Source organism: Heterodontus francisci, chromosome 15 (assembly GCF_036365525.1).
Source record: "Heterodontus francisci isolate sHetFra1 chromosome 15, sHetFra1.hap1, whole genome shotgun sequence".
Classification (NCBI taxonomy): Eukaryota; Metazoa; Chordata; class Chondrichthyes; order Heterodontiformes; family Heterodontidae; genus Heterodontus; species Heterodontus francisci.
The window spans coordinates 46,737,997-46,763,262 of NC_090385.1; the positions used below are offsets into that span (position 1 = coordinate 46,737,997).

Below are 25,266 nucleotides of genomic sequence, written 5' to 3' on the forward strand. Positions count from 1 at the left end.
AGAGGGGCCCTCCATGGGTCACAGATTGCCAGTAATAGTCCACTTAACAGCCTCAAGTGCCCTCAGGGCAGGAAGGCTGTCTTCAGCCAATCCCATGCCCAACAAAATTGCATTGTGATGGGAAGGCGACGGGCCCTCTGCCCCCCTGCCTCTTGTCGCAATCCTATGAGCCCCACCTCCGAACCTGTCTCTGGGAGGCCCATTAAATTCAGCCCACAGTTGTAATACAGAATGTAACATGGAAACAAAAATACAGAGGGAAGAAGCCAGACACACACAGAATTTGTGGAGACAAAGTCCTATCTTCATAATGAGGAATCCCTCCAGTATGTTTTGTGGCATAAACACCATGCTAAATAGGATTGTCTCTGAACAGATCTAGCAGCTCAAAACTGGGCATCCAGGAGGCGCTGTGGGCCATCAGCAGCAGCAAAATTGTATTCAACCACAACCTGTAACCTCATGACCAGACATATCCCTCACTCTAGCATAACCATCAAGCCAAAGGATCAACACTGGTTCAATGAGAAGTGTCGGAGAGCATGCCAGGAGCAGCACCAGGCACACTTCAAAGTGAGGTGCCATGCTGGTGAAGCTACAATACAGAACTACATACATGCTAACAGTTGAAGCAGCATGCTTCATGCAGAGATAAGGAATCCCACAACCAGCAGATCAGATCAAAGCTCTGCAGTCCTGCCACATCCAGTCATTTTTTTTATTCTTTCACGGGATATGGGCATTGCTGGCAATGCCAACATCTATTGCCCATCTCTAATTGCCCTTGAGTAAGTGGTGGTGAGTCACCTTCTTGAAAGGCTGCAGTCTATCTGGTTAGGCACACCCACCGTGCTGTTAGTAAGGGAGTTCCAGGTTTTTGACCCAGCAACAGTGAAGAAACGGCAATATGAATCCAAGTCAGGGTGATGTGTGACTTGGAGGGGAACTTGCAGGTGGTGGTATTTCCATGCATTTGCTGCCCTTGTCCTTCTAGGTGGTAGAACTCGGGGTTTTGAAGGTGCAGTCAAAGGAGCCTTGGTGAGTTGCAGCAGAGCATCTTGTAGTTGCACCAGTGGTGGAGGAAGTGAATGTTGAAGGTGTGAATGGGGTGACAATCAAGCAGGCTGCTTTGTACAGAATGGTGTTGAGTTTCTTGAGTGTTGTCGAAGCTACAGTTATCCAGGCAAGTGAACAGTATTCCATCACACTCCTAAGTTGTGCCTTGTAGATGGTGGAAAGGCTTTGGGGAGACAGGAGATGAGTTAGTCGCCATAGAATTCCCAGTCTATGACCTGCTCTTGTAACAACAGCATTTATGTGGCTGGTCGAGTTCAGTTTCTGGTCAATGTTGACACCCAGGATGTTGATAATGGGGGATTCAGTGAGGTAATGCCATTGAATATCAAGGGGAGATGATTAGATTCTCTCTTGTTGGAGATCATCATTGCCTGGCACTTGAGTGGCGCAAATATAACTTGCCACTTATCAGCCCAAGCCTGAATGTTGTCCAGGTCTTGCTGCATATGGACATGGACAGCTTCAGTATCTGAGGAGTCAAGAATGGTGCTGAACATTGGACAATCATCAGCGAACATCCCCATTTATGACCTTATGATGGAGGGAAGGTCATTGATAAAGCAGCTGAAGATGGTTGGGCCAAGGACACTACCCTGAGGAACTCCTGCAGTAATGTCCTGGGACTGAGGTGATTGACCTCCAACAATTGCTATCATCTTCCTTTGTGCTAGGTATGACTTCAACCAATGGAGAGTTTTTCCCCTGATTCCCATTGACTCCAGTTTTGCTAGAACTCCTTTATGCCGCACTCGGTCAAATGCTGCTTTGGTGTCAAGGGCAGTCACTCTCACCTCACCTCTTGAGTTCAGCTCTTTTGTCCATGTTTGGACCAGGGCTGTAATGAGATCAAGAGCTAAGTGGCCCTGACGGCACCCAAACTGAGCATCAATGAGCAGGTTATTGTTGAGCAAATGCCACTTGATAGCACTGTCGACAACATGTTCCATCACTTTGCTGATGCTCGAGAGTAAACTGATGGGGCAGTAATTGGCCGGGTTGGATTTGTCCTACATTTTGTGTAAAGGACATACCTGGGCAATTTTCCACATTGTTGGGTAGATGTAATGTTGTAGCTATACTGGAACAGCTAGGTTTGGGGCACGGCCAGTTCTGGAGCACAGCCTTCAGTACTATTGCCGGAATGTTGTCAGGGCCCATAGCATTGGCAGTATCCAGTGCCTTCAGTCATTTCTTGATATCACATGGAATGAATCAAATTGGCTGAAGACTGGCATCTGTGATGCTGGGAAACTCAGGACGAGGTCATGATGGATAATCCACTCAGCACTTTTGGCTGACAATGGATGCAAATGCTTCGGCCTTGCCTTTTTGCACTTATGTACTGGGCTCCCCCATCATTGAGGATGGGATAAGTTGTGGAGCTTCCTCCTCTGGTTAGTTGTTTAATTGTCCACCACCATTTACGACTGGATGTGGCAGGACTGCAGAGTTAAGATTTGATCCGTTGGTTGTGGGAGCACTTAGCTCTGTCTATCACATGCTGCTTCTGCTGTTTGGCATGCAAGTAGTCCTGGGTTGTAGCTTCACCAGGTTGACACCTCATTTTGAGGTATGCCTGGTGCTGCTCCTGGCATGAGCTCCTTCAGTCTTCATTGAACCAGGGTTGGTCCCAGCTTGATGGTAATGGCAGAGTGGAGGATATGCTGGGCCATGAGGTTACAGATTGTGGTTGAATACAATTCCAGTGCTGCTGATGCCCCACAATGCCTCATGGATGCCCAGTTTTGAGTTGCTATATCTGTTCAAAATCTATCCCATTTAGTACAGTGGTAGGGCCACACAACACGATGGAGGGTATCCTCAATGTGAAAATGGGACATCGTCTCCACAAGGACTGTGTGATGGTCCCTCCTACCAATACTGTCATAGCCTGATGCATCTGCGACAGGTTGATTGGTGAGGACGAGGTCAAGTAGGTTTTTCCCTCTTATTCGCTCCCTCACCACCTGCCGCAGACCCAGTCTAGCAGCTTTGTCCTTTAGGACTCGGCCAGCTCAGTCAGTAGTCGTGCTACCGAGCCACTCTTGGTGATGAACATTGAAGTCCCCCACCCATTCTGTGTCCTTGCCATCCTCAGTGCTTCTTCCATTTGGTGTTCAACATGGAGGAATAGTGATTCATCAGCTGAGGTGGGGGGGGGGCAGTAGGTGGTAATCAGCAGGAGGTTTCCATGCCCATGTTTGGCCTGATGCCATGAGACTTCATGGGGTTCAGAGTCAATGTTGAGGACTCCCAGGGCAACTCCCTCCCGATTGTATACCACTGTGCCACCACCTCTGCTGGGTCTGTCCTGCCGGTGGGACAGAACATACCCAGGGATGGTGATGGTGGTGTCTGGGACATTGTCTGTAAAGTATGATTCCGTGAGTATGACTATGTCAGGCTGTTGCTTGATTAGTCTGTGCGACAGCTCTCCCAACTTTGGCACAAACCCCAAACTGTTAGTTAGGAGGACTTTGCAGGGCCCATAGGCCTGGGTGTGCCGTTATCATTTCAGGTGCCTAGGTTGATGCTGGTATTTTTGGGCCCTGTGCACCTCTGTTCCTGCTCCTGGCGAGGTCCGAAAATTCAGCCCCGTATCTCAGTGCTTGGAATTTCCGTTCAGCTCAACAGAAATTCCTGATAGCTGTGTACCTTAAGATCCACACATCCATTCAGAGTGTGAGCTGAATGGCTGGAAATATTATCCATTCTCTTTCAAGAGTAATCATTCAAATATTTACAGTCACTCCATGTACTGAATGATAGTCTTGCCATAGTCCCTGTTGGTAAAGAATTTCTGGTTAGTGGCTTCAGTCCAAGATACAAAATACAGTGGCTTCATTTATATTCTGATAGACAATACTAGCCTCCAGCAAAAAATCCACCATGCATTTGACAGACAATATTCTCTTGTTTTTATATCTGATTAAAATATGGATCTAAATTCAATATTGTACATTGTGCAGGCACATAGCTGCAGGGAGTAATGCACGGTGAAGTATTCCTAGTTTTCAGCATCAGTTTTGTGTCAGTTCCTTACCCGGCTATCTATATGCCCTTTTTAGGCTCAGATGGTTGATAATCCCATTACCACCATAGAAACACAGAAAAGAGAAATGGCTTCAATTAAACGGTAGTACCCCTTTGCTGGTCATCAGTGTTCTTTAGCAGGATATTTTAATTTTTGCTGAGGCTATATGGACGGCTAAAATTCATTTTTTGGTGCATTGTTTTTATTCTTTCACAGGATGTGAGCATCGCTGGCTAGGCCAGCATTTATTGCACATCCCTAATTGCCCTTGAGAAGGTGGTGATGAGCTGCCTTCTTGAACCGCTGCAGTCCATGTGGTGTATGTACACCCACAGTGCTGTTAGGAAGGGAGTTCCAGGATTTTAACCCAGCGACAGTGAAGGAATGGCGATATAGTTCCAAGTCAAGATGGTGTGTGACTTGGAGGGGAACTTGCAGGTGGTGGTGTTCCCATGCATCTGCTGCCCTTGTCCTTCTAGATGGTAGAGGTCACAGATTTGGAAGGTGCTGTCTAAGGAGCCTTGGTGAGTTGCTGCACTGCATCTTGTAGATGGTGCACACTACTGCAACTGTGCGTTGGTTGAGGGAGTGAATGTTTAAGGTGGTAGATGGAGTGCCATTCAAGTGGACTGCGATGTCTTGGATGGTGTTGAGCTTCTTTAATGTTGTTGGAGCAGCACTCATCCAGGCAAGTGAAGAGTATTCCATCACACCCCTGACTTGTGCCTTGTAGATGGTGAACAGGCTTTGGGGAGTCAGGAGGTGAGTTACTCACCATAGAATTCCCTGCCTCTGACCTGTTCTTGTAGCCACAGTACTTACATGGCTGATCCGGTTAGTTTCTGGCCAATGGTAACCCCCAGGGTGTTGATAGTGGGGGATTCAGCGATGGTAATGCCATTGAATGTCATAGGGAGATGGTTGGACTTTCTCATGTTGGAGATGGTCATTGCCTGAGACTTGTGTGGTGTGAATGTAACTTGCCACTTATCAGCCCAAGCCTGACTGTTGTCCAGGACTGCTTCAGTATCTGAGCAGTTGCAAATGGTGCTGAACATTATGCAATCATCAGTGAACATCCCCACTTCCGACCTTATGATACCCTTAATTTCAGTGTTTACATGAAAATATCTAATGCAGACAAATTCAATCTATTCCAGAATAAAGTTAAATGCTACCTGCAGAAACCAAAGTAACTGGACCATGTCTGTCCAAAAATATAAAAATGTAAACTGAAAAAGAGTCTAAATAAATCTCACTGTAGCTAGGAACCAGGGGATGAATCCAAATATATATTGAAATTAGTATAAAAACTGCACTTAAAACATTAAACAAAATATAATAGAAACATACTGAGCAATAAGCCAGAGGTACAGCATTTAATTCCAGAACATCAAAACAAAATTTTTGCATGAGGCAGGAATTCCAATTGGCGAGGCAGCGAGAGAGATAATGGGCAGGATTTTTGGAGGCTGATGGGGGCAGGAACTCAGGTGGCCGGGCACGTAATTGTGTCCCGCCAGCCAGCGTGCTGGTTTGCTGGCACCATCCCACCCCGAGCCATTTTCAGCAAGGCCAGATCAGGTGCGGAACAGCTACCTGCCTGCAAGCAGCGAATAGCTTGTTAATTAAAAGGCCAATTAAGGCCATTGATCAGAGGCCGACAGGGTTCTGCGGGCCCCTTGCAGCACAGGATTACTGCAGGTGCCTGGAGGTGGCCTCCCAATGGCAGACCCGGGGGCCAGCGCTCCAGGATCACTTTGAGGCAACCCCGCCTATCTAGCTACAGCTGCGGTCAGAGGCTGCCCGGTGGAGAGGTTCCCGCTCCTCAATGCTGCTCCAGCTGCTGTGGCCATTTTTTATTTCAAGTATTTTAAAAGTGCTGAGAGGGCACCTCAAGATGGGGGAGCCCTCTCTCTCCCTTTCTTGCAATGGGAGGCTGCAATTCCTTTTGTGCAGGCAGTACTCCTATTGGCCCTCCAGCTTTCAGAGCCTGCTGGCCATCTTTAGTTGGATGGTGAACGCACCCTCTAGCCACGAGTTGGCCAATCCTGCAAAAGTAGCTGTTGGGTTGCTGCTCCTGACACAGTGCAGGGTCAGGACCCGCATTTGATGCCAACATTGGGATCCCAACCAAAAATGGAAAATCTTGCCCAATATGATGAAATAAATGTATCCCCTATAAAAGTTGAATTTTGAGGTGCGACAATAGCTGAAAAAATTGCCTACATTCAATTTTTTTTGAAATGCCTCCTAAACCATGCTCCTAGCCCAACCTTTTAACATTTTGTCCTTGAGAACAGTTGGGCAACTGTAATAAATTGGCTCAAATGCAAAGACTGGAGTAGTATAGGAGTTTGAAGCACTGCCACTGATTTGCATTTCTCAGCTGCACAATTTTTTGTCTTTCTATAAGTATCTCTGGTCACTTCAATTGGCAAAGTTTGGTTTGGGCCACAACAGGCTGAGTGTGAATGTCAGTGGTACCCAGAACCCATTACACTGCATCAGCAGGGAAACTTCTATTTAGTTCCTGAACCAATCATTGTGGGCTCGTCTGACAGTCCGCATTGGATCATTGGACTAAAAATCAAGAGACTTCCTTGATATTGATGACTGAGTCAGCCTCACTTCTGGCCCTGAGTCATGGAATAGACGCCAACAGTGCCAACCACTGACTGTTTATTCAATTTGCAGTCTGCTTGGTACTGATCGCCGAACACAGCCTTTTCTCCTCATCATGACATGCACAAGTTTTTGTCGATAATTGTCTCCAGCTAGGAAGTACAAAATAGGGTCAATGCAGCTGTTGACACTGGCCAGCGGTCTTGTGATTTTATATGTGAAGTTCACAATGTTAAGTGCATAACAGCTCTTCTCGAGTACCCTGAACGTGTAGTACAATGTCCTTGTGATGTGGAAAGGTATAAAACACAGGGAAAAGACAAACAACACACTGATGATCATTTTAATGGACTTCTTTTTGACATTGGATGAGGAGTTGTTGGAGCCAGACACAGGGGTTTTGTTCAATTCTCTGATCATTAAGCTGTAACAGAAGATAATGATGAGGAAAGGAATACCAAAGAGAATCACCATGGTAATAGAACTGTACAAAACATATTGGGGAAAATCTTCCCTACGGGTTGTATCGTGGCAGAGTATGTCATCACCCTGACTGCTTGTTGTGACAAACAGCAAATTGGGAATGAGGCAGATGATGACGGCTGCCCAGACCAGCATGCATACAGCCCAGGCCTGCTTCACTTTAATCCACTTGAGCGATCGAATGGGATAGCACACACCCATGAATCTGTTCACACTGATGCAGGTAAGAAAGAGGATGCTGGAGTAGAGGTTGGCATAGAAAAGGAAGCGGGTTAACTTACACAGGACCACACCAAATGGCCAATCATTTCGATTGGCATAGTAATATGTGAGGAGTGGCAGAGACAGCACATAAAGAAGGTCCGAAATGGCCAAGTTCAACATATAGATTATGGTGGCATTCCACGGTCGCATCTTACACAGAAACATCCACAGTGCAATGGCATTGAGAACCAGGCCCACCACACATACTATTCCATAGGACACTGGCAATAAGATATACTTGAACTCCTCATTGAAATGGCAACTGTTATTGTTGCTACCAGAACCATGACCATCATCAGGATTAGTTTCCAGAGGTGCAGACTCACTATATCCAGAGGTTGAGGACATTGGTACAGTAGCGGCCAGATAAGAACTCAATATTATTCTTGCTCCGATTTGATACAGTCCAAGGTCAGGGACACACCTGAGAAAAGAACAACAAATATTGCTCAGAGATGCCTCATGAAGAATACAATCGTTTCTGATCCATTTCTACCAGCCCTGCAATAAAAATAAGTTCTATGACAGCACTCAAGCCTAAAAGGTTATAAAAATCAATCTTATAGCAGACTTGTATTTCTGTCCATGTGTGCAAGTGACATTGGTAACACCTGGTATATCTGACCTACATCTTGTCATAAATAGAGTTCTGTCATACTTCAAATCAAAATGAAAGGCTTCATAGGGCCTTCAGAATTTGCTCCACCTGAGCTGCACCCAGGTGCAAATGAGGAGGAAAATCTGCCCTGACATTTTTTTAAATATGATTTTGATAGTTGCTCTCATTTTGCTAGTGGCTTAAATTCCCAAATTGGGAGATAACCTAAATTCTTCATGCATGATTAGAAATGCCATAGGGGAACATTCTGTATTTTATTGGGGAAAGTTACTGTAAGCAATCCCCTCAAATGTTTTGATGGTTGGTTCAATCACTTCAGACATATTTCAGAAAGTTACAGGCTTGAAACACTGACACATACCATCTACACATAGCAGGAGTTGGCAGCAGCATTGTTTGCCAATCACGTGGTACAGACAGTCTGTTTCTTCTTAAAGGCAGACTGCCTCATACAGGTAGAAAAGATTGCTGCAGTGGAAATTCTTGCAACCTGAACACCAGAGAACACAGAGGGATCCAGGCTGACTGATGCACTGATTAGTAGTGCAAGTGGGCAGGAAGAGAGACATCATGGTCCCACGGGAAGAGGAAGCAGGAGACCCTCAAGGACAATCCTCAGAAGGGAGTGGAAACATGTGGCCAGGATGGTCAACTCACAGTCTGGATCCAAGGGCCTGGAAGTAGTCCCACAAGATGTCTAATGACCTCACATTAATGATGGTCACCTGCCCAGCCACACCAGCCCAAGGAGGGAAAGAGAGGACAATAGCACAGCACTGTTGAAGAGGCCCCACCATTTGATCTGATACTTGCAGCCACCAGTTCAGACACTGACACTGCACTTACCTTTGAGTTGGGATCAGCACATGGTGAGTCACCGGGCATGTGTGACCTGTAAGCAGGCCAAGGGTAAAGAATGGTTTGTGTGCCAGCTTACCGGAGGGAATGCTGGAAGATGAGTTCTACTGCAGAGGATTCAGATGAGGACATCAATGAGGTAGCATACTGGAGAGTGCTGAACAGGCATGTAGGCCCAGATGCTGGGTGCATTGGCTGGGCCACCACATAGCTTCCTGTCAAGGAGTATGGAGGAGTCCAACTCCAACTTGGCAGAGGGCATTGCACAGAGCTTGCTCTCTCTCCAGCCTCTGCTCCACCTCCCTGTCATTTTGTAGACCCAGAGGCACTGTCATTGCTGCCCCAATACCTGTTGCAGCCTTAGTGTGGGCAGGTCACCTACTCCTCTTTCAACCCTGTGAGGATGCGACAACACAGAATCACAGAATTGTTACAGCACAGAAGAAGGCCAATTGGCCCATCATGTCTGCACTAGCTCTCCAAAAGAGAAATTCACCTAGTGGGAATCCAGATTTGGATAATTCCATTTCTGATTAGTATATAAAAAATGAGTATTAATATTGTTGTTGGCAAAGTGATTTCAATAATCATATTTACACAGGAAATGTATGTATGCTTTACCTTTTTGTATGTTTGTTGGTTAAATGGAAAGATAAAATGCAGAGTGTGCAAATGTTTTTTGATTACTGAGTGCTTTACTTCCGAGGTTACTAAGTGGTGGTAGATGTTTGTTAAGTAAATATACACATATGAAATACATGTATCTGTATTGTTTGAGTATAGGTCAGGCTTTTTTCTACTAATACTAGTGCATGTAGCAAAAAGCATGCTGCTGTAGTCACATCTGTGGCTTGTCAGCAATTTCTACTGGACTATACTGCTCTCTAGATAAAAGGTAACACTACGGGAACCCACATGGTTCTGGATATGCCTGAATTTTTAAAGACTTTTTGTTCTAGTCCTACAAAGGTCCCCTGTCAGATCTCTTTTTCCATTACATTGCTGACTGTGCCTACCACAAACTCCATTTTCTAGCCACCAAGTCATTTCCTCTCCCTGGTCACTCTTGGAGGCTGAACCAGACTGGTCAAAACCTTGACATCCCATTTGACCCTATGAGAAGCTGCTGATCACATATCCATACTATCACCAAACCCATCCACTTCCTGCCCGTAACATCGCCTGTCTCCACCCCTGCCTCAGCTCATCTGCTATTGAAACCCTCATCCAAGCCTTTGTTATCTCTAGAATTGACTGTTATACTGTTTTCCGGCCTCCCATCTTCCACTATCCATAAACTCAAACTCACCCAAAACTCTGCTACCTATATCCTAACTTACACCAAGTCCTGTTCCCCCATCACACCTGTGCTCAATGACTCCCCAGCATGGCGGAGGAATCCTGAATGGCGGGTCGTTCCTGACTTTCTGACTGGCCAACTAACACTCTCTGGCAAATGCACCAAAGCACCTCCAAAAACACTTTCAGACACTTTCCAATGGAATAAGTTCCATAAGTTTTACTTAGCTGCAATCAGGGTGCCTAGCCCTTTAAAGAATGCTACTGCAGGGCCCATCTTGCTGTTTCACGCTTTTTTAAGAGTGGACAAAGCAGGAGTTACTGGAACTTGTCCAATTTTGGTATTCTGGCATCAAATCACCAGTTGGGCTGTGTGTTGTCAGGATAGCACCGTGTCCATGTATTCAGGCGTACACAGGGGACGCAGCTGTGTAGGCCCACACCAATGATGAACATCCATGAGCCACACAGGTAGCGCTGCCTCCCCCCTGGAATCCAGGTAATAATGTTAGCACCACTAGAAGCAGCATTGCATGAATGAATTTTGCAACCTACGTCTTTTCACAAGATGGACTCTGTGAGTGATGACAGATGAGATAAAAACAGAAAGTACTAGAAATACTCAGCAGGTCAGGTAGCATCTGTGAAGAGAGAAGCAGAGGTAAAGTTTCAGGTCTGTAACCTTTCATCAGAACAATTTCCTGAAACGTTAACTCTGTTTCTCTCTCCACAGATGCTGCCTGACCTGCTGAGTATTTCCAGCACTTTCTGTTTTTATTTCAGATTTCCAGCATTTGCAGTATTTTGCTTTCATTATGACAGATGATTTGACCTTGCCATTCCACGCCATTCAGTCATGTTCAGTTGAAACAGCAGTAGATTTGTATTCTGTCAGCAGTCTGATGGAAAGCAAACAAATCTTTGTGCACAACTGCATTATGCTGTAAAGTACAACCAGATATGAATTAGTCTCAAACACTTTCCAAGCATATCAGTCCAACTTTCTGCTTTGTTTTGCTCTACAGCAAGTCCAAACACAAGCCTCACACGTGAGATTCTTCAGCCACTTACTAGGGAAAAGTAGCTGAAATGGCTTCCTGTTGCCTTCCTTATCGTTATGTTCAAGCTCTCTTTTTTTCCATGTGAGCTACAACCAAGGCTAAAGAACACCATCCAGCTTTACCCACACACATCTATTGGAGGGAAGTAGCCTTAATGAATGTCAACCTCACATTCAGAGCAGGTGCTGTGCTCACCAGGAATCCAATCGCAATCCTTTTGATTCAGATGCTGATTCCAAGTATGCAGCAATATAAAATTCCAAGCTCATTCTAAAAGTACAAAATACCTCTTGTGGCCCTGGATCACTCTCTAATTCTATGTTACCATATTTGATATTGAGAAGACAAAGGAAATAATGATCCAGAATTTGCTGGAAAGTTAGTGGCATGTGAACCACACACGCTGCTATTAGTGTGAAAATCCGCCAGCAACTTGTGGCAAGGAAAAGATACCCCATGAATTGCAAATTGCCATAATTTGCACTGCTTCACTATTAGCTTCACAAAAACGGCATCTCACCCTTAATCTCCCCTTGATTTCTATGAAGTTGTTGCATTTGCACATTTAATTGCCCATTAAACTTGCCACAGAAAGTTAAGTCTAGTAACTAACAGCATGAGTTCCTTTTTAACGAATTTGTAATTATTAATGACTGCCAATCCACATCTCTTGCCAAGAAAGTGAACCATTACAAATGTGAAGTGTCATTCCTTCAGGTTGCAAATTATTGTTGGAGATTTTAAAACTGCCAAATTTTTTTTTTTCTCTTACTCTTCTTTTCCATCTCTTTTAATCTAAACTTTCTTTTCTTCTCATTACTTTTTTTTCTGTACCTGATTTGGCATTGAATTCACCCACTCTAATTCACCCTCCATCTCAGTCCCTTCTCTGTGTATTTCTCAAAAGTTTAACTTCTTTGGTTAAGGAGGTACACTGTTTGTCCTATTGTTCAGCAAGATCCCAGTTGCCCTCTTCATGCCACTATCAACTTGCACTTCCAGCAACTTTGTGAGCAAAACATTTTGAAACTTGAACATGCAGAAACTTAAACGTGCACAAAAAAGTCTAACAGTTGCAAAATGTCCCTCTCCAGAGTCTATTGATTTAACTGCGCATGGAGAACATGATAGCAATGTGAAAGATAGGGAAGTTCATATGAGGGTCAGGGTTAATCAGGGCTAATATAAAGATCAGAGTTAATGTCAAGCTCAGCCTTAACGTTAGAGTCGGGGTTAATGTTGAAGTTGCAGTCAGTGCCATTGTTACAGTTCACAATTAAAGTGGAAAAAAATCAGGATTTGGCCTGACATCAGCACCACATGATAGGGTTTTCAGCTCAAGTGTTGTAAATCTCTTGTTTGTAGTGGATTTTATTGGCATAATTAGAAGGGTAAATAATTATAAAAATATTACAGCCAGGCATAAGGCTATGGAAAAAGAACATCCTCTGTTAATGTTAATCCAAAGTGAAGTAAACAAGACTACAAAAGAGAGCTACCTGTTAACTAAACATCATAAAATGTACACTACTACTCACCAGCACCATTACCTTATGCACTGAGCTGGCACTTTATGAACAGATACTGCCCAAGGCCTGGAAGGAGGGCAGTGACAATGACCCATTATGTATGAATTTGCCTTTTTAGAGGATTTTTCTCACAGCAGGATTATGATGGTAGGTTTGAACTGTTGGAGTTAGAGAACCAGAAGGTGTACAGTCAACTTTTGGAGGGGGAGGAAGAAATGGTTGGTGAAATGCAGTTAATTATTGATTGACAGAACTTTCACTTAAGTCAATAAGTGAACTTAGCCCTGTTTGGTTAAGCACAATACAGTGCATCTATAAACATCATGTTTACAATCAGCTGTAGTTCAACTACCATAAATAACCAGCAACTCTTTGCCTTACACCTTCAAATCCCTCTTCTCAAAAGCACTGAGAACAACCATTTTATTTCTAACTACTTGTGTTCTATGCAAGTAGTATTACTGTTTATGATCTGTGTCTTCTGCTTCCTAATCTACTGCTCCTTCTAATTGCTAGCTTAGTGGGAGGAATACTTATGGTGACGGCCTGCTGCCCCTCAATGGGAGTCTCTCAGATTTCAGATATATGCCAACAATTGGGTATGGGTTTCAGTGTCAGCATGTCAGAGTTTGCTGACAGCAATCAGCATGTGCCCTCATCTTGACCCTGGTGGCTAATGTATTGGACAAGGTCATTCCTCCTCAGAGTCCCAGTGCTGATGTTCAGAATTTCTACACTTGTATAGAGTGGGCAGAACTCTCACAAAAACAGGGAGAAATTTGACCCATCTGTTGCTGAAATTCAACCCAGGGGAAGACAAAGAAAAAATACAAGCAGTTTAGGGTTATACCCGTCCAAAATGAATTTCATTTTTCAACATTTACACAATTGGGCCCGAAAACATGCACTAAAAAGCATAACTCATGTTGAACGTCTTTTAACGTCTCAGTCCCAATGAGCTTTCCAGTCATGGCAGTGCATTGATTCTATTTTTGATGTTGAACACATTAGTTACATCATTCTGAAAAGGCAAAGCAAGAACTGATTTACAAACTGATTGATGGAAAGAACCTTCACATTAATGTCAGGCACAACCAGTTCCCCTACTGGCTCAATTGTTAAACTCATCAAGGCACAATTTTCCTTTCAGCCTCATTAGAGTTTTTTGAATAAGCTCCAGGTATCAGAAATGCCTTTGATTGGAAGATTGTCCATTTAGGGGTGAGAAATAATGTGCTGTGCTACTGCAAAATTTACATCATATTTACAGCACAGAAACAGGCTACATGAATATTTATTAACCACACACATTTCCACCCACTTGATTTCATCTAACCCTATCAGTAATGTTTGTATAGCATCAAGAGTGGTTTCAGGCACGGAAGCTACATCAAACTGTATACTGCAACATGAATAAATTAGTATGTGATGATATGGTACATGGTGGTGATACTGTGATACACTAATAATTTCTGCGATATCTGCATACTTTGAGTTAAGTCCAGCTTTGCTTTCAGCTGTGACCACTGGCTTTTTGTTGTGAATATCTTCCATAACTTGCACTGTGGAGATTGTTGGGGTGGCTGTGTGGTGCTTATCACCAGACCACACCTTGGCCTGACACCCTATTCCTCTGTCACTTTCTCCTCTTTTGAGCATCTGACCTTGTTCCACACCTCTCACTCAAATTTCTCGATCCGCTACCCTCCCACGTATGATAAAAATTCTCTCACTAAGAAAAATAAAAAAAATAAAAATAAATAAAATATCTTCACTGCTTTCCTCCCTTAGCCTCTGCACCAAACAACTTCTCATCCTCCATAATTTCAACCTCCATCTCAACTCATCATGCTCTCTCTCCTTTGAGTTCACTGCCCTCTTATCGTCCCTAAATCTCTCCCTGCATGTAAACTCCCCAACCCATATTCATGCCACCCCCATGACTTTGCCATCTCACATAGTCTTGCTAGGCCCATCGTATCAATCACAAATAAGACCATCTCTAATCACTTCCTCGTATCACTCTCCACCCACATTCCCTTTCCTTGCCCCAGCCCTACCCTACTCTGTATCCATCCCTGGGGGAAAAAACTATCCCCCAATTCACTCACAACTGCACTTTCAAAATTGCAACTGTCTGTCCTTTGGCCTTCCGTTTGCCACAACATGTCTGCAGCTATTGATTTGTGCAACAGCGCCCCCTCCTCCAATTTTGATGCCTTAGTCCCCAATAAATCCATTATTCTCTCTCACCCTGGCCGTTCCCCTGAAACGTTCTGCATCTTCACTCCCTTAAGCCTAAGGGATGCAGACATGGAAGGATACGGCAGACAACTGGTTTAGCCTTCCACCGCCAGATCTGGATAGACCACAGAAAGCACTATTGGATCCAGTTCTCGTCTGCTAAAACTGCTGGAAGAAGGATGTTCTTGCTATAGAGGGAGTGCAGCGAAGGTTCACCAGTCCTGGGATGGCAGGACTGACGTATGAAGAGAGATTGGGTCGATTAGGCTTGTATGCGCTAGAGTTTAGAAGAATGAGAGGGGATCTCATAGAAACTTATAAAATTCTAACAGGACTGGACAGACTAGATGCAGGAAGGATGTTCCCGATGGTGGGGGAGTCCAGGACAAGGGGTCACAATCTAAGGATAACAGGTAAGCCATTTCGGACTGAGATGAAGAGGGATTTCTTCACCCAGAGAGTGGTGAACCTGTGGAATTCTCTACCACAGAAAGCAGTTGAGGCCAAATCATTAAATATATTCAAGAAAGAGTTAGATATAGTTCTTAGGGCTAAAGGAATCAAGGGATAGGGGGAGAAAGCGGGAACCGGGTACTGAGTTTGGACGATCACCCATGATCGTATTGAATGGCAGTGCAGGCTCAAAGGGCCGAATGGCCTACTCCTGCTCCTATTTTCTATGTTTCTATGCTCACTGTTCCAGGATCATCTTGGAATGCAAACATAATCCCCAGCTCCTTTTCTCTACTGCAAGCCACATTCTTAAACCCCTCTCCCCTCCACCCTCACCTCCAACAATAAGTGTAAGAATCTCATGAACTTCTTTGTCACTAAGATCAAGCGCATCTGACTAACTGCCTCTGCCATGTCCCTCCCTTCCACTAGCCCACCTGGCCAAACTTCCTCAAAAGCTCCTTGCCCTAGTCCTGAACTCACATTTTTCTCTAATTTCTCTCCTATCTCCCCTCATGACCTCTCTGAGCTCATCTTGTCCATGAGATCCACCTCCTGCTCCCTCAGTCCTATTCCTACTAAACTGTAGACCATCCAATGTATCCTCCTAGTCCACATATGAGCCAAAATTGTTAACAGTTCTCTCTTTACAGGTGTTGTCCCTCTCTCCTCTAAATCTGCCGTCATCACATCTCTCCTCAAAAAAACATACCTTGACCCCCAACATCCTTGCAAACTACTGTCCCATCTCCAACCTCCCTTTCCTTTCCAAAGTTCTTGAACGTGTTGTTGCTTCCCAAATCCATGACCATCTTTCCTGAAATCTATCTTTGAGTTGCTCCAATCAAGTTTGCACTCTTCCCAAAGCACCAGAACAGCTCTAATCAAAGTCACAAATGACATCCTATGTGAGTGTGGCAAAGGTAAACTTTCCCTCCTCATCTTTCTCAACCTGTCTACAGCCTTTGATATGGTTGACCACATGATCCTCCTCCAATGCCTCTCCACTGTCATCCAGCTGGATGGACTGCTCTTACTTGGTTCCATTCTTACCTATCTAATCGAAACCAGACTATCACTTGCAATGGCTCTCTTCCTTCTCCCGTGCCATTACCTCTGGTGTCTCCCAAGGAACTATCCTTGGCCCCTTCCTATTTCTTGCCTACTTGCTGCCCCTTGGTGACATCATCCAAAAGCACTGTGTTAGTTTTCACATGTACGTTGACGACACCCAGCTTTACCTCACCATCATCTCTCTCGACTCCTCCACTATCTCTAAATTATCAGACTGCTTATCCGATACCCAGTACTGGATGAGCAGAAATTTCCCTCCGATTAAGTATTGGGATGACTGAAGATATTGTTCTTGGTCCCATTCCAAACTCCATTCCCTAGCTACCGACTCCATCTCTCTCCCTCTCAACAGTTTGAAATTAAATCAGTCTGTTTGCAACCTTGGTGTCATTTTTGATCCGTGAGGAGCTTCCGACCACATATTTGAGACGGACTATTTCCACCTCCATAACATCGCCCGACTTCACCACTGCCTCAACTCATCTGCTGCTGAAACCCTCATAGTTGCCTTTGTTACCTCCAGACTTGAGTTTTCCTGGCTGGTCTCCCACATTCTACCCTGCATCAACTTAAGGTCATCCAAAACTCTCATCAAGTACCATTCACCTATCACCCCTGTGCTCTCTGACATACATTGGCTCCCAGACAAGCAAAGTCTTAATTTTAATTTATAATCCTTGTTTCCAATTCCCTCCATGGCCTCGCCTTTCCCTATCTCTGTAATCTCCTCCAGGCCCACAACCCTCCGAGATATCTGCACTCATCTAATTTTGACCTCTTGAGCATCTCTGATTTTAATCGCTCCACCATTGGTATCTGCGCTCTCAGTTGCCTAGGCCCTAAGCTCTGAAATTCCCTCCCTACACCTCTCCACCTCTCTACCTCACTTTCCTCCTTTAAGCTACTCCTTAAAACCTACATGTTTCATCTGACCTAATATCTCCTTATTTGGCTTGTTGTAATATTTTGTATATAATGCCCCTGTGAAGCGACTTGGGACATCTTATTACAATAAAGGTGCTATATAAATATAAGCTGTTGTTGGTCTGAATAGCACCTCTGTAGAGTTTGGTTGTTTGCCAAACCATAATGTGGGTATCTGCTTATCCAGATTTCTCTTGGTGCTTTCCCCAGCAACTCCAAGTGCCTGCCTCAAATACATATTAAATAGTAGGTGACTTAAATCCTCACAGCAACAAAAGCATCAGGACAAATTCTAGCAAGTGAATTGCAGGATAAATTATTGACAGCAAACTATATAAATTACAACAAAGGATGAGCCCTTAAACTGAAGCCACTGATTCAGACTGCACAAACTCATCAATCACTAATTCTCCACAGCAGCAGTGGTGACGTTGTTCCATGTGCAGTAACTGGAACTGTAAAAAATAGTTTCAAAGCAGTAGAGTTTAGGGTAGATACCCTCGAATTACAGTCAGTGAAATTTGATTCAAAGTGTACCCAGAGATCTGTGTTCAAGTGTTTTTCATCCTCTATTACATAAAGGATTTTTACATTGCTATGAAAGGAATTATATCAAAGTTTGCTAGCAACACCAAACTAGGGGGCATGGTAAACAGCAAGAAAAATTAATTTATACCCGCTGCTAGTTTCTGAGTTTCCCAATTCAGTTCAGACTGTTAACAATAAGACATACCTTTGAACCTGATCGAGGTAGATAACTGGAACCTAATCACCAATGAGAATCAGTTCATAAAAATCATAAAAATTTCAGCAAAGCTGGATATCGTATGGCCCAATACACCAGTGATTGTACTAGCTTCCCATGCTTAGCTGCCTGCTCTAATCCAATTTTCTGCTCTTCAATATTCTTTAATATTTTTTGTTGTGATTTTCTAATGCCCACTAAATGCAAGTTATTTGAATTCAATAGCCACTTAAATATAGAAACATGGAAAATTTACATGACAGAAGGAGGCCATTGTATCTGTGCCAGTGAAAAAGAGCGATGCAGCCTAATTCTACTTTCCAGCTCTTGGTCCATAGCCCTTTCGGTTACAGCACTTCAAGTGCAAACCTAAGTATTTTTTTAATGATGAGGGTTTCTGTCTCTACCATCCTTTCAGGCAGTGAGTTCCAGATCTCCACTACTCTCTGGGTGAAAACATTTTTCCTCAACTCCTCTCTAATCCTTCTGCCAATTACTTTAAATCTATGCCCCTTCATTATTGCCATCTCTGCTAATGGAAATAGGTTCTTCCTATCCACTCTATCTAGACCCCTTATAATTTTACACACATCAACTAAATTTCCATTCAGCCTCCTCTGTTCCAAAGAAAACAACCTCAGCCTTTCCTTATTGCTAAAGTTCTCCATTCCTGGCAACATCCTTGTAAATCTCCTCTGTACCTTCTCTAGTGAGACGACATCCTTCCTGTAATGCAGTAACCAGAACTATACCCAGCACTTTAGCTGCAGTCTAACTAGTGTTTTATACAGTTCTAGCATAACCTCCCTGCTCTTATATTCTATGCCTCAACTAATAAAGGAAAGTATCTGTATGCTTTCTTAACCATCTTATCAAGCTGTCCTGCTACCTTCAGGGACCTGTGGACATACAATCCAAGGCCCCTCTGTTCCTCTACACTTCTCAGTATCCTACTATTTATTGTTTATTTCCTTGTCTTGTTTGCTCTCCCCAAATGCATTACCTCATGATCCTCCAGATTGAATTCCATTTGCCAGTTTTCCGCCCACCTGACGAGTCCATTGATATCTTCCTATAGTCTCCAGCTTTCTTCCTCACTATCAACCACATGGCCAATTTTCATATCATATGCAAACTTCTTATTCATGCCCTCTATATTTAAGTCTAAACCATTGGTATAAACCATGACCATAAACAGCAAGGGGCCGGAAACCTGCTGAACCCCATTGTAAACAGCCTTCCTATCACAAAAGCAAATGTGAGCCATTACCCTTTGCTTCCTGGCTCATCCAATTTTGGATCCTATGTGCCACTTGCCCTTGGATCCCATGAGCTCTTACATTTCTGACCAGTCAGCCATGTGGGACCTTGTTAAAAGCCTTCCGAAGAAGGGTCACTGACCCGAAATGTTAACTCTGCTTCTCTTTCCACAGATGCTGCCAGACCTGCTGAGTGGTTCCAGCATTTCTTGTTTTTATTTCAGATTTCCAGCATCTGCAGTATTTTGCTTTTATTTTAGTGGTGGGATTTGAACCTGTCCCCCCAGGGCATTAGCTTGGGCCTTTTTGTTACAAGTCCAGTGACATTACCACTACACCACCGCCACTGTAACTCAACATAGATTTATGTGAAATAGTTCATTGTGAGAAAAAAAAATAACATGGAAAAAGACCCTAAAAGGTACATTCTAAGTGCAGTGGAGCAACAAGAAGGGTGCAGATACAGAGATCTTGGAACGCAATGATTTACATGGAAAAAAACACAAAAAGGGCAAAGAAGATTCTGATTTTATATGTGAAGCATTCAATATAAAAGCAAATTTGTGGTCATGAATTAATTACAGCCACAGACGGAAACTGCCATTTTGGGTATTCTATTATAGAAGGGTATGGGAAAAGCCATTGATAAAATACAATGGACATTCAGTATTATGGTATCAGAGAAAAATTTGTAATGAAAGACTTAAAAACTTGGGCTATATTCAGTGAAGTAGAGAAGATGAAGAGATAGTCCAGTAGAAGTGTTTAAAATTATGAAATATAAATGGTCATGAAAGATCATTTCCAATGCTCAGTAATAAAGAAGCAGGGGGGCATAAACTTAGAACTAATACAAGAAGCACAAAGGGGTTGAAATATTTTATCATAGAAAGGTGAGCTTTCAGGGTGAGCTAGCAAATTGGATACAAAATTGGCTTGGTGATAGGAGGCAGAGGGTGGTAGTGGAGAGTTGTTTTTCAGATTGGAGGCCGGTGACCAGTGGTGTGCCGCAGGGATCGGTGCTGGGCCCTCTGTTGTTTGTCATATATATTAATGACTTGGATGTGAATGTAAGGGGCATGATTAGTAAGTTTTCAGATGACACCAAAATTGGTGGTATAGTGGACAGTGAAGAAGGTTGTCTAAGGTTAAAACAGGATATAGATCAACTGGGAAAGTGGGCAAGGGAGTGGCAAATGGAATTTAACGCAGACAAGTGTGAAGTGATGCATTTTGGGAAGTTAAACCAGGGCAAGACATATACAGTGAATGGCAGGGCTCTGGGGAGTGTTCTTGAGCAGAGAGACCTTGGGGTGCAAGTACATAGTTCCCTGAAAGTGGCAACACAGGTAGACAGAGTGGTGAAGAAGGCATATGACATGCTTGCCTTTATCGGCCGAGGCATTGAGTACAAGAGTTGGGACGTCATGTTACAGTTGTACATAACGCTGGTTAGGCTGCATTTGGAGTACTGTGTGCAGTTCTGGTCGCCGCACTACAGGAAAGATGTGATTAAGCTAGAGAGGGTGCAGAAAAGATTCACAAGGATGTGGCCTGGTTTGGAGGGATTGAGTTATAAAGAGAGATTGGATAGGCTGGGTCTGTTTTCCCTGGAGCGAAGGAGACTGAGAGGGGACATGATAGAGGTATATAAAATTATGAGAGGCATAAATAGGGTAGATAGCCAGAGTCTGTTTCCCATGGCAGGGGTGAATAAAACTAGAGGGCAGGGGATCAAAGGGGTAAATTTTTCACACAAACAATAGTGGTATCTGGAATGAGCTGCCTGAGGAGGTGGTGGAGGCAGGAACATTAGCGACATTTAAGAGGCAGGTACTTAAATGAGCAACGCATAGAGGGGTATGGAATTAATGCAGGCAGGTGGGATTAGTATAGATAGGCATTATGGTCGGCATGGACACGGTGGGCCAAAGGGCCTTTTTCTATGCTGTACGACTCGATGACTCTATGACTCTATAAATATATTACAATATGCAATACTTTGCCACAAGTGGCTATTGATATCAAATAATCCATAACATTTAAAAAGAATATTGGATAAACACCTGAAGAAAAATATTACAGAGTATAGAGAAAGAATAGGAAAGGGATTAAAACAGTTAACACGGCTGGGAGAACTAGCATTGGCACGTTGGGCCAAATGACCTCCTTCTTGACTAAAGTTTCTATTATTTTATGAATGTATTCATATGGGTGATTGAGTTTTTGTTACCCACCTCCAGCTATACAGGATCAAAGTTGTGTGGCATTGTTAACAATCTGAACTAAAATGGGAAACCCAGTAAATTAGCTGGGAATATAAATTGATTTCTGATTAGGCCCCTGATTGTTGATATATCATTTTGGCCCCAAGTTATGAATAACATGAGAAAAAGGTTAATCAAATCTGCTTATCAGAGAATCCTCTGACTTTAAGTGATTGATGCTTTCAGAAACCAATAGTGTCCATAGATATATTCCCACAGAAACCTATTCATCTGAAACCTGAGCTCAACCACTTTCTGTTCCAATACTGCAACTTGAAAGGCATCCTTAGCTGTTCATTGACCTCAGTGACATTCACTGAGATCACTTTAAATCTAATATTAATAATAAGCTGGCACATTAGTGAGGGAGTGCTATGCCGCATTTTGGATGAGACATTAAACTGGGGCTCCATCTGACCTCTCAGATAAACATGGTATGGCATTATTCGGAGAAGAATAAAAGAGTTCTCCTAGTGTCCTAGTCAATGTCTATGCCCCATCTCACAAATAGATAAAAGCAAAATACTGCAGATGCTGGAAATCGGAAACAAAAACAAAATGTGCCGGAAATACTCAGCAGGTCTGGCAGCTGTGGAGAGAGAAGCAAAGTTAATGTTTCAGGTCTGTGACCTCTCATCAGAACCAAAAACAGATTTTCTGGGCCTTTATCTGATTGCAGTTTGTCAGACGTTGTTATGTACAAATTGATTGTTATATTTTTCTACATTACAATGACTACATTTAAAAGTAATTAATTGGCTGTGAAGAGCTTTGGAACGTCCTGAGCTTCTTTCTTTCTTTCTTTCTTTCTTTCTTTCTTTCATACATGGGATGGTCACTAATTTATCCAAAATAGATTACATTACTTTCGTTCTAATTTGCACAGAAAGAACAGCACATTTGAAAACTACACTCACCAAATTTCTGTGACTCCTGATTTGTGAAGTGGTTTTACAGCCAATCTTGGAACCTCTCACAGCTAATGGCTGTATTTCACATACTGGACACCAACGTCTGCACTGACTGAGAAGGACTGCAGTCTCTTATATCCTACAGCTGTTAATTAACTCACACAGTACCACAGCAGAGTGAGCTTAAAGTGTGTAGTCCAGACCTATACCACACTCCACATGCGTCATTCTAGAAATTTCCCAAAACGGTAAAATACGGAATTAGTGAAATGCAGTTTGCTGCTTTGCTGTAAAATTGTTGGGTTCCAATCAACTAAATTAGAGGAAAGAAACTAAAGTACCAAAAAGGGGAATCTACCGATGTGGCTTCTTCTGAAGTTTCATTGCACGAGTGTAGATTTCAGTCTGAGTCAGACCAATTGTTCATCCAATCAAGTGCTGGAGTTTAGAGATTTCAGCACATTCCACCAGTGCTGAGCTAAGCTTTGCACAAAGGTCAACCTCATTACAAAAGTGACAAATCAACGCAACATCAATAACCCAGCTCACCATGTTACAAAAGAAATTCTCTAGGTGTGGGAGAGGTGCAGATTGCAAGCAGTATATTTTATTTGCAGTTACCACGTGAGATGTAATTGCCAGCATAAAATTGGGAGGGAGAAGGAGCAATTGGCACCTTAATCCTTTGGTGGCTAATAAGTAATAGTAGTTCTGATTACAAACCAAACGCCAAACCCAGTTCAGTCGTATTATGCCCAGGGACACAAAACTGTCTGTCTTGTCTACAGACTGATGGACTTTGGTCGTCTCATCTATGGATGGATGGGATCCATTTCCTCTCCATGGACAGAAACTTGGGGGGTTGAAGGGTAGAATTGTAACCTGCCAGGGTGGGAAGGTGGTGGTATGTACAGGAGTTAAAACATCAAAAATGCCACATGTTGGGAACCTTGCTGGAACCCACCAACTTCTGCATTTAACTAAAATGAAAGCAAAATAATGCAGATGCTGGAAATCTGAAATAGAAACAGGAAGTGCTGGAAATACTCAGCAGGTCTGGCAGCATCTGTGGAGAGAGAAGCAGAGTTACCATTTCAGATCTGTGACCTTTCATCAGAACTGGCAAAGGTTAGAAAAGAATTAGGTTGCATTTAGGTTGTGCATCTGTGAGCGCATGGGCAAGCCCCATGGGACAGGCCCGTCTGCTATTAACAAATGTTAAAAGCCAATTGATGGCATTTTTAACAATTCTGTCTTTAACTGCCAGGGCATAGATTTCTGGGGCTCAAGTTGAACAAGGCAAAAGGATGGCAGGGAATGACAGGGCTGAGCAACTGACAGGCTGGAAAGCCTTTAAACGCTGATATATGACAGCTGCTTCTTAGCCTAGGTGAAAGACTTTGGTTCACAGGATTTGTTCTGTGAGTGTACTTTCACTGCTTTGGAGATGATTTCTAAGACTTTGAAAGTAATTTCTGCTACCTTGGAGTTTGCTGCCTTTGATTTGCACTTCCCAGTTGTCAGCCTTCTCAACAGCATGGAAGCAGCTTATGCAGCTCTACCTTGGACCTCTGATGAATAACAAGATCAGCAGCACCGGCAACACAACCAGCAGCAGGAGCAGCACCAGCAGAATCATCATCAGCCTTCTCTTCAGCCACCTGCCACTTCACAGGACAGAGAAGATGAACACAGAGCTCCAGTTCAGAGCAGACTATACCCCTTGTACAGGGTATATAAAAAGAGGATTATCTTTCTGCACATTGTGAGAATAAGAAATACTGAAATGTTGTTTCTACAGCTTGTGGAAAATTACCGAGAAGTCATTTCTACACAACATAATGAAATCACTGAAAAAGAGAACTGATAAGGGTATGTAAGTAAAGACCTTGAGACAGTACAGCAGTTAAAAATTGTGCTTAGGCAGAGAAAAGAGAAACAGCAAGAGTTAGAACAAAGGATGTAGTGAATAAGAAACTGCCCCACTAAGATAAAGGCTGACAGCTGCAAGTTAAAACACACAATGGAGAGCCAAATAAGGTAAAACAACAACAAGAGTTAGGGGCTAGAAAGTTAGAGTAGGGGGAGAAGTAAACAGAGGAGGAGACTGTAGCAACTATAGGATAGGTTAGTGTCATAATATGTTATAATCAATAATGTAAACTAAAGGCGTGGAAAAATGGATTTGTATTGTATAAACATGAACTGAATATGTTGATCGGTGTGCCTGCTTGTAGGACACCCGATCTTGCAAGAACGTTAAATAAACTTACTTCTTCAGAGTTTGACTTGGTGTAAATTATTATCAAGTGGGCTACGTTTCTCACAACATGACTGAGCATCAGTGCCTTAGGAGGCTCTGACTCTGACTTCAGGTCTTTGTTGATATTTGCAGCCTCCTGGAAGAAGATCACCTGCCAAGTGGACCGGGTGAGCATGCATTACCGGAGGTGATCAATGTCACCATTCTTCACCTCCTACTCCTTCCATGGATCTCTTCGTGACATCTGTAGAATCTCACAATCTGCTGCCCACAAGTA

At 43.3% G+C, this 25,266-nt stretch overlaps 1 protein-coding gene across 2 annotated transcripts; it reads right to left on the reverse strand.

Annotated features, from left to right (window-relative positions):
* Positions 1-5,434: 5,434 nt before the first annotated feature.
* LOC137377882 (P2Y purinoceptor 4-like) lies at positions 5,435-22,961 on the reverse strand. 2 transcript variants are annotated; one of them, XM_068047957.1, is made up of 2 exons: positions 22,733-22,961; positions 5,435-7,907 (listed from the first exon to the last, which is right to left on the reverse strand). In XM_068047957.1, exon 2 carries the CDS (start codon positions 7,829-7,831, stop codon positions 6,794-6,796), a length of 1,038 nt encoding a protein of 345 aa, XP_067904058.1. In that variant the 5' UTR covers positions 7,832-7,907; positions 22,733-22,961; the 3' UTR covers positions 5,435-6,793. The 2 variants fall into 2 exon arrangements, with proteins under 2 accessions (XP_067904058.1, XP_067904059.1); XM_068047958.1 differs by lacking the exon at positions 22,733-22,961 and adding an exon at positions 12,859-12,987.
* Between the last annotated feature and the right edge of the window lie 2,305 nt (positions 22,962-25,266).

What these genes read in the sequence shown, in the direction of transcription:
- LOC137377882 (XM_068047957.1), bottom strand. Translation starts at nt 7,831, where the DNA reads ATGTCCTCAACCTCTGGATATAGTGAGTCTGCACCTCTGGAAACTAAT.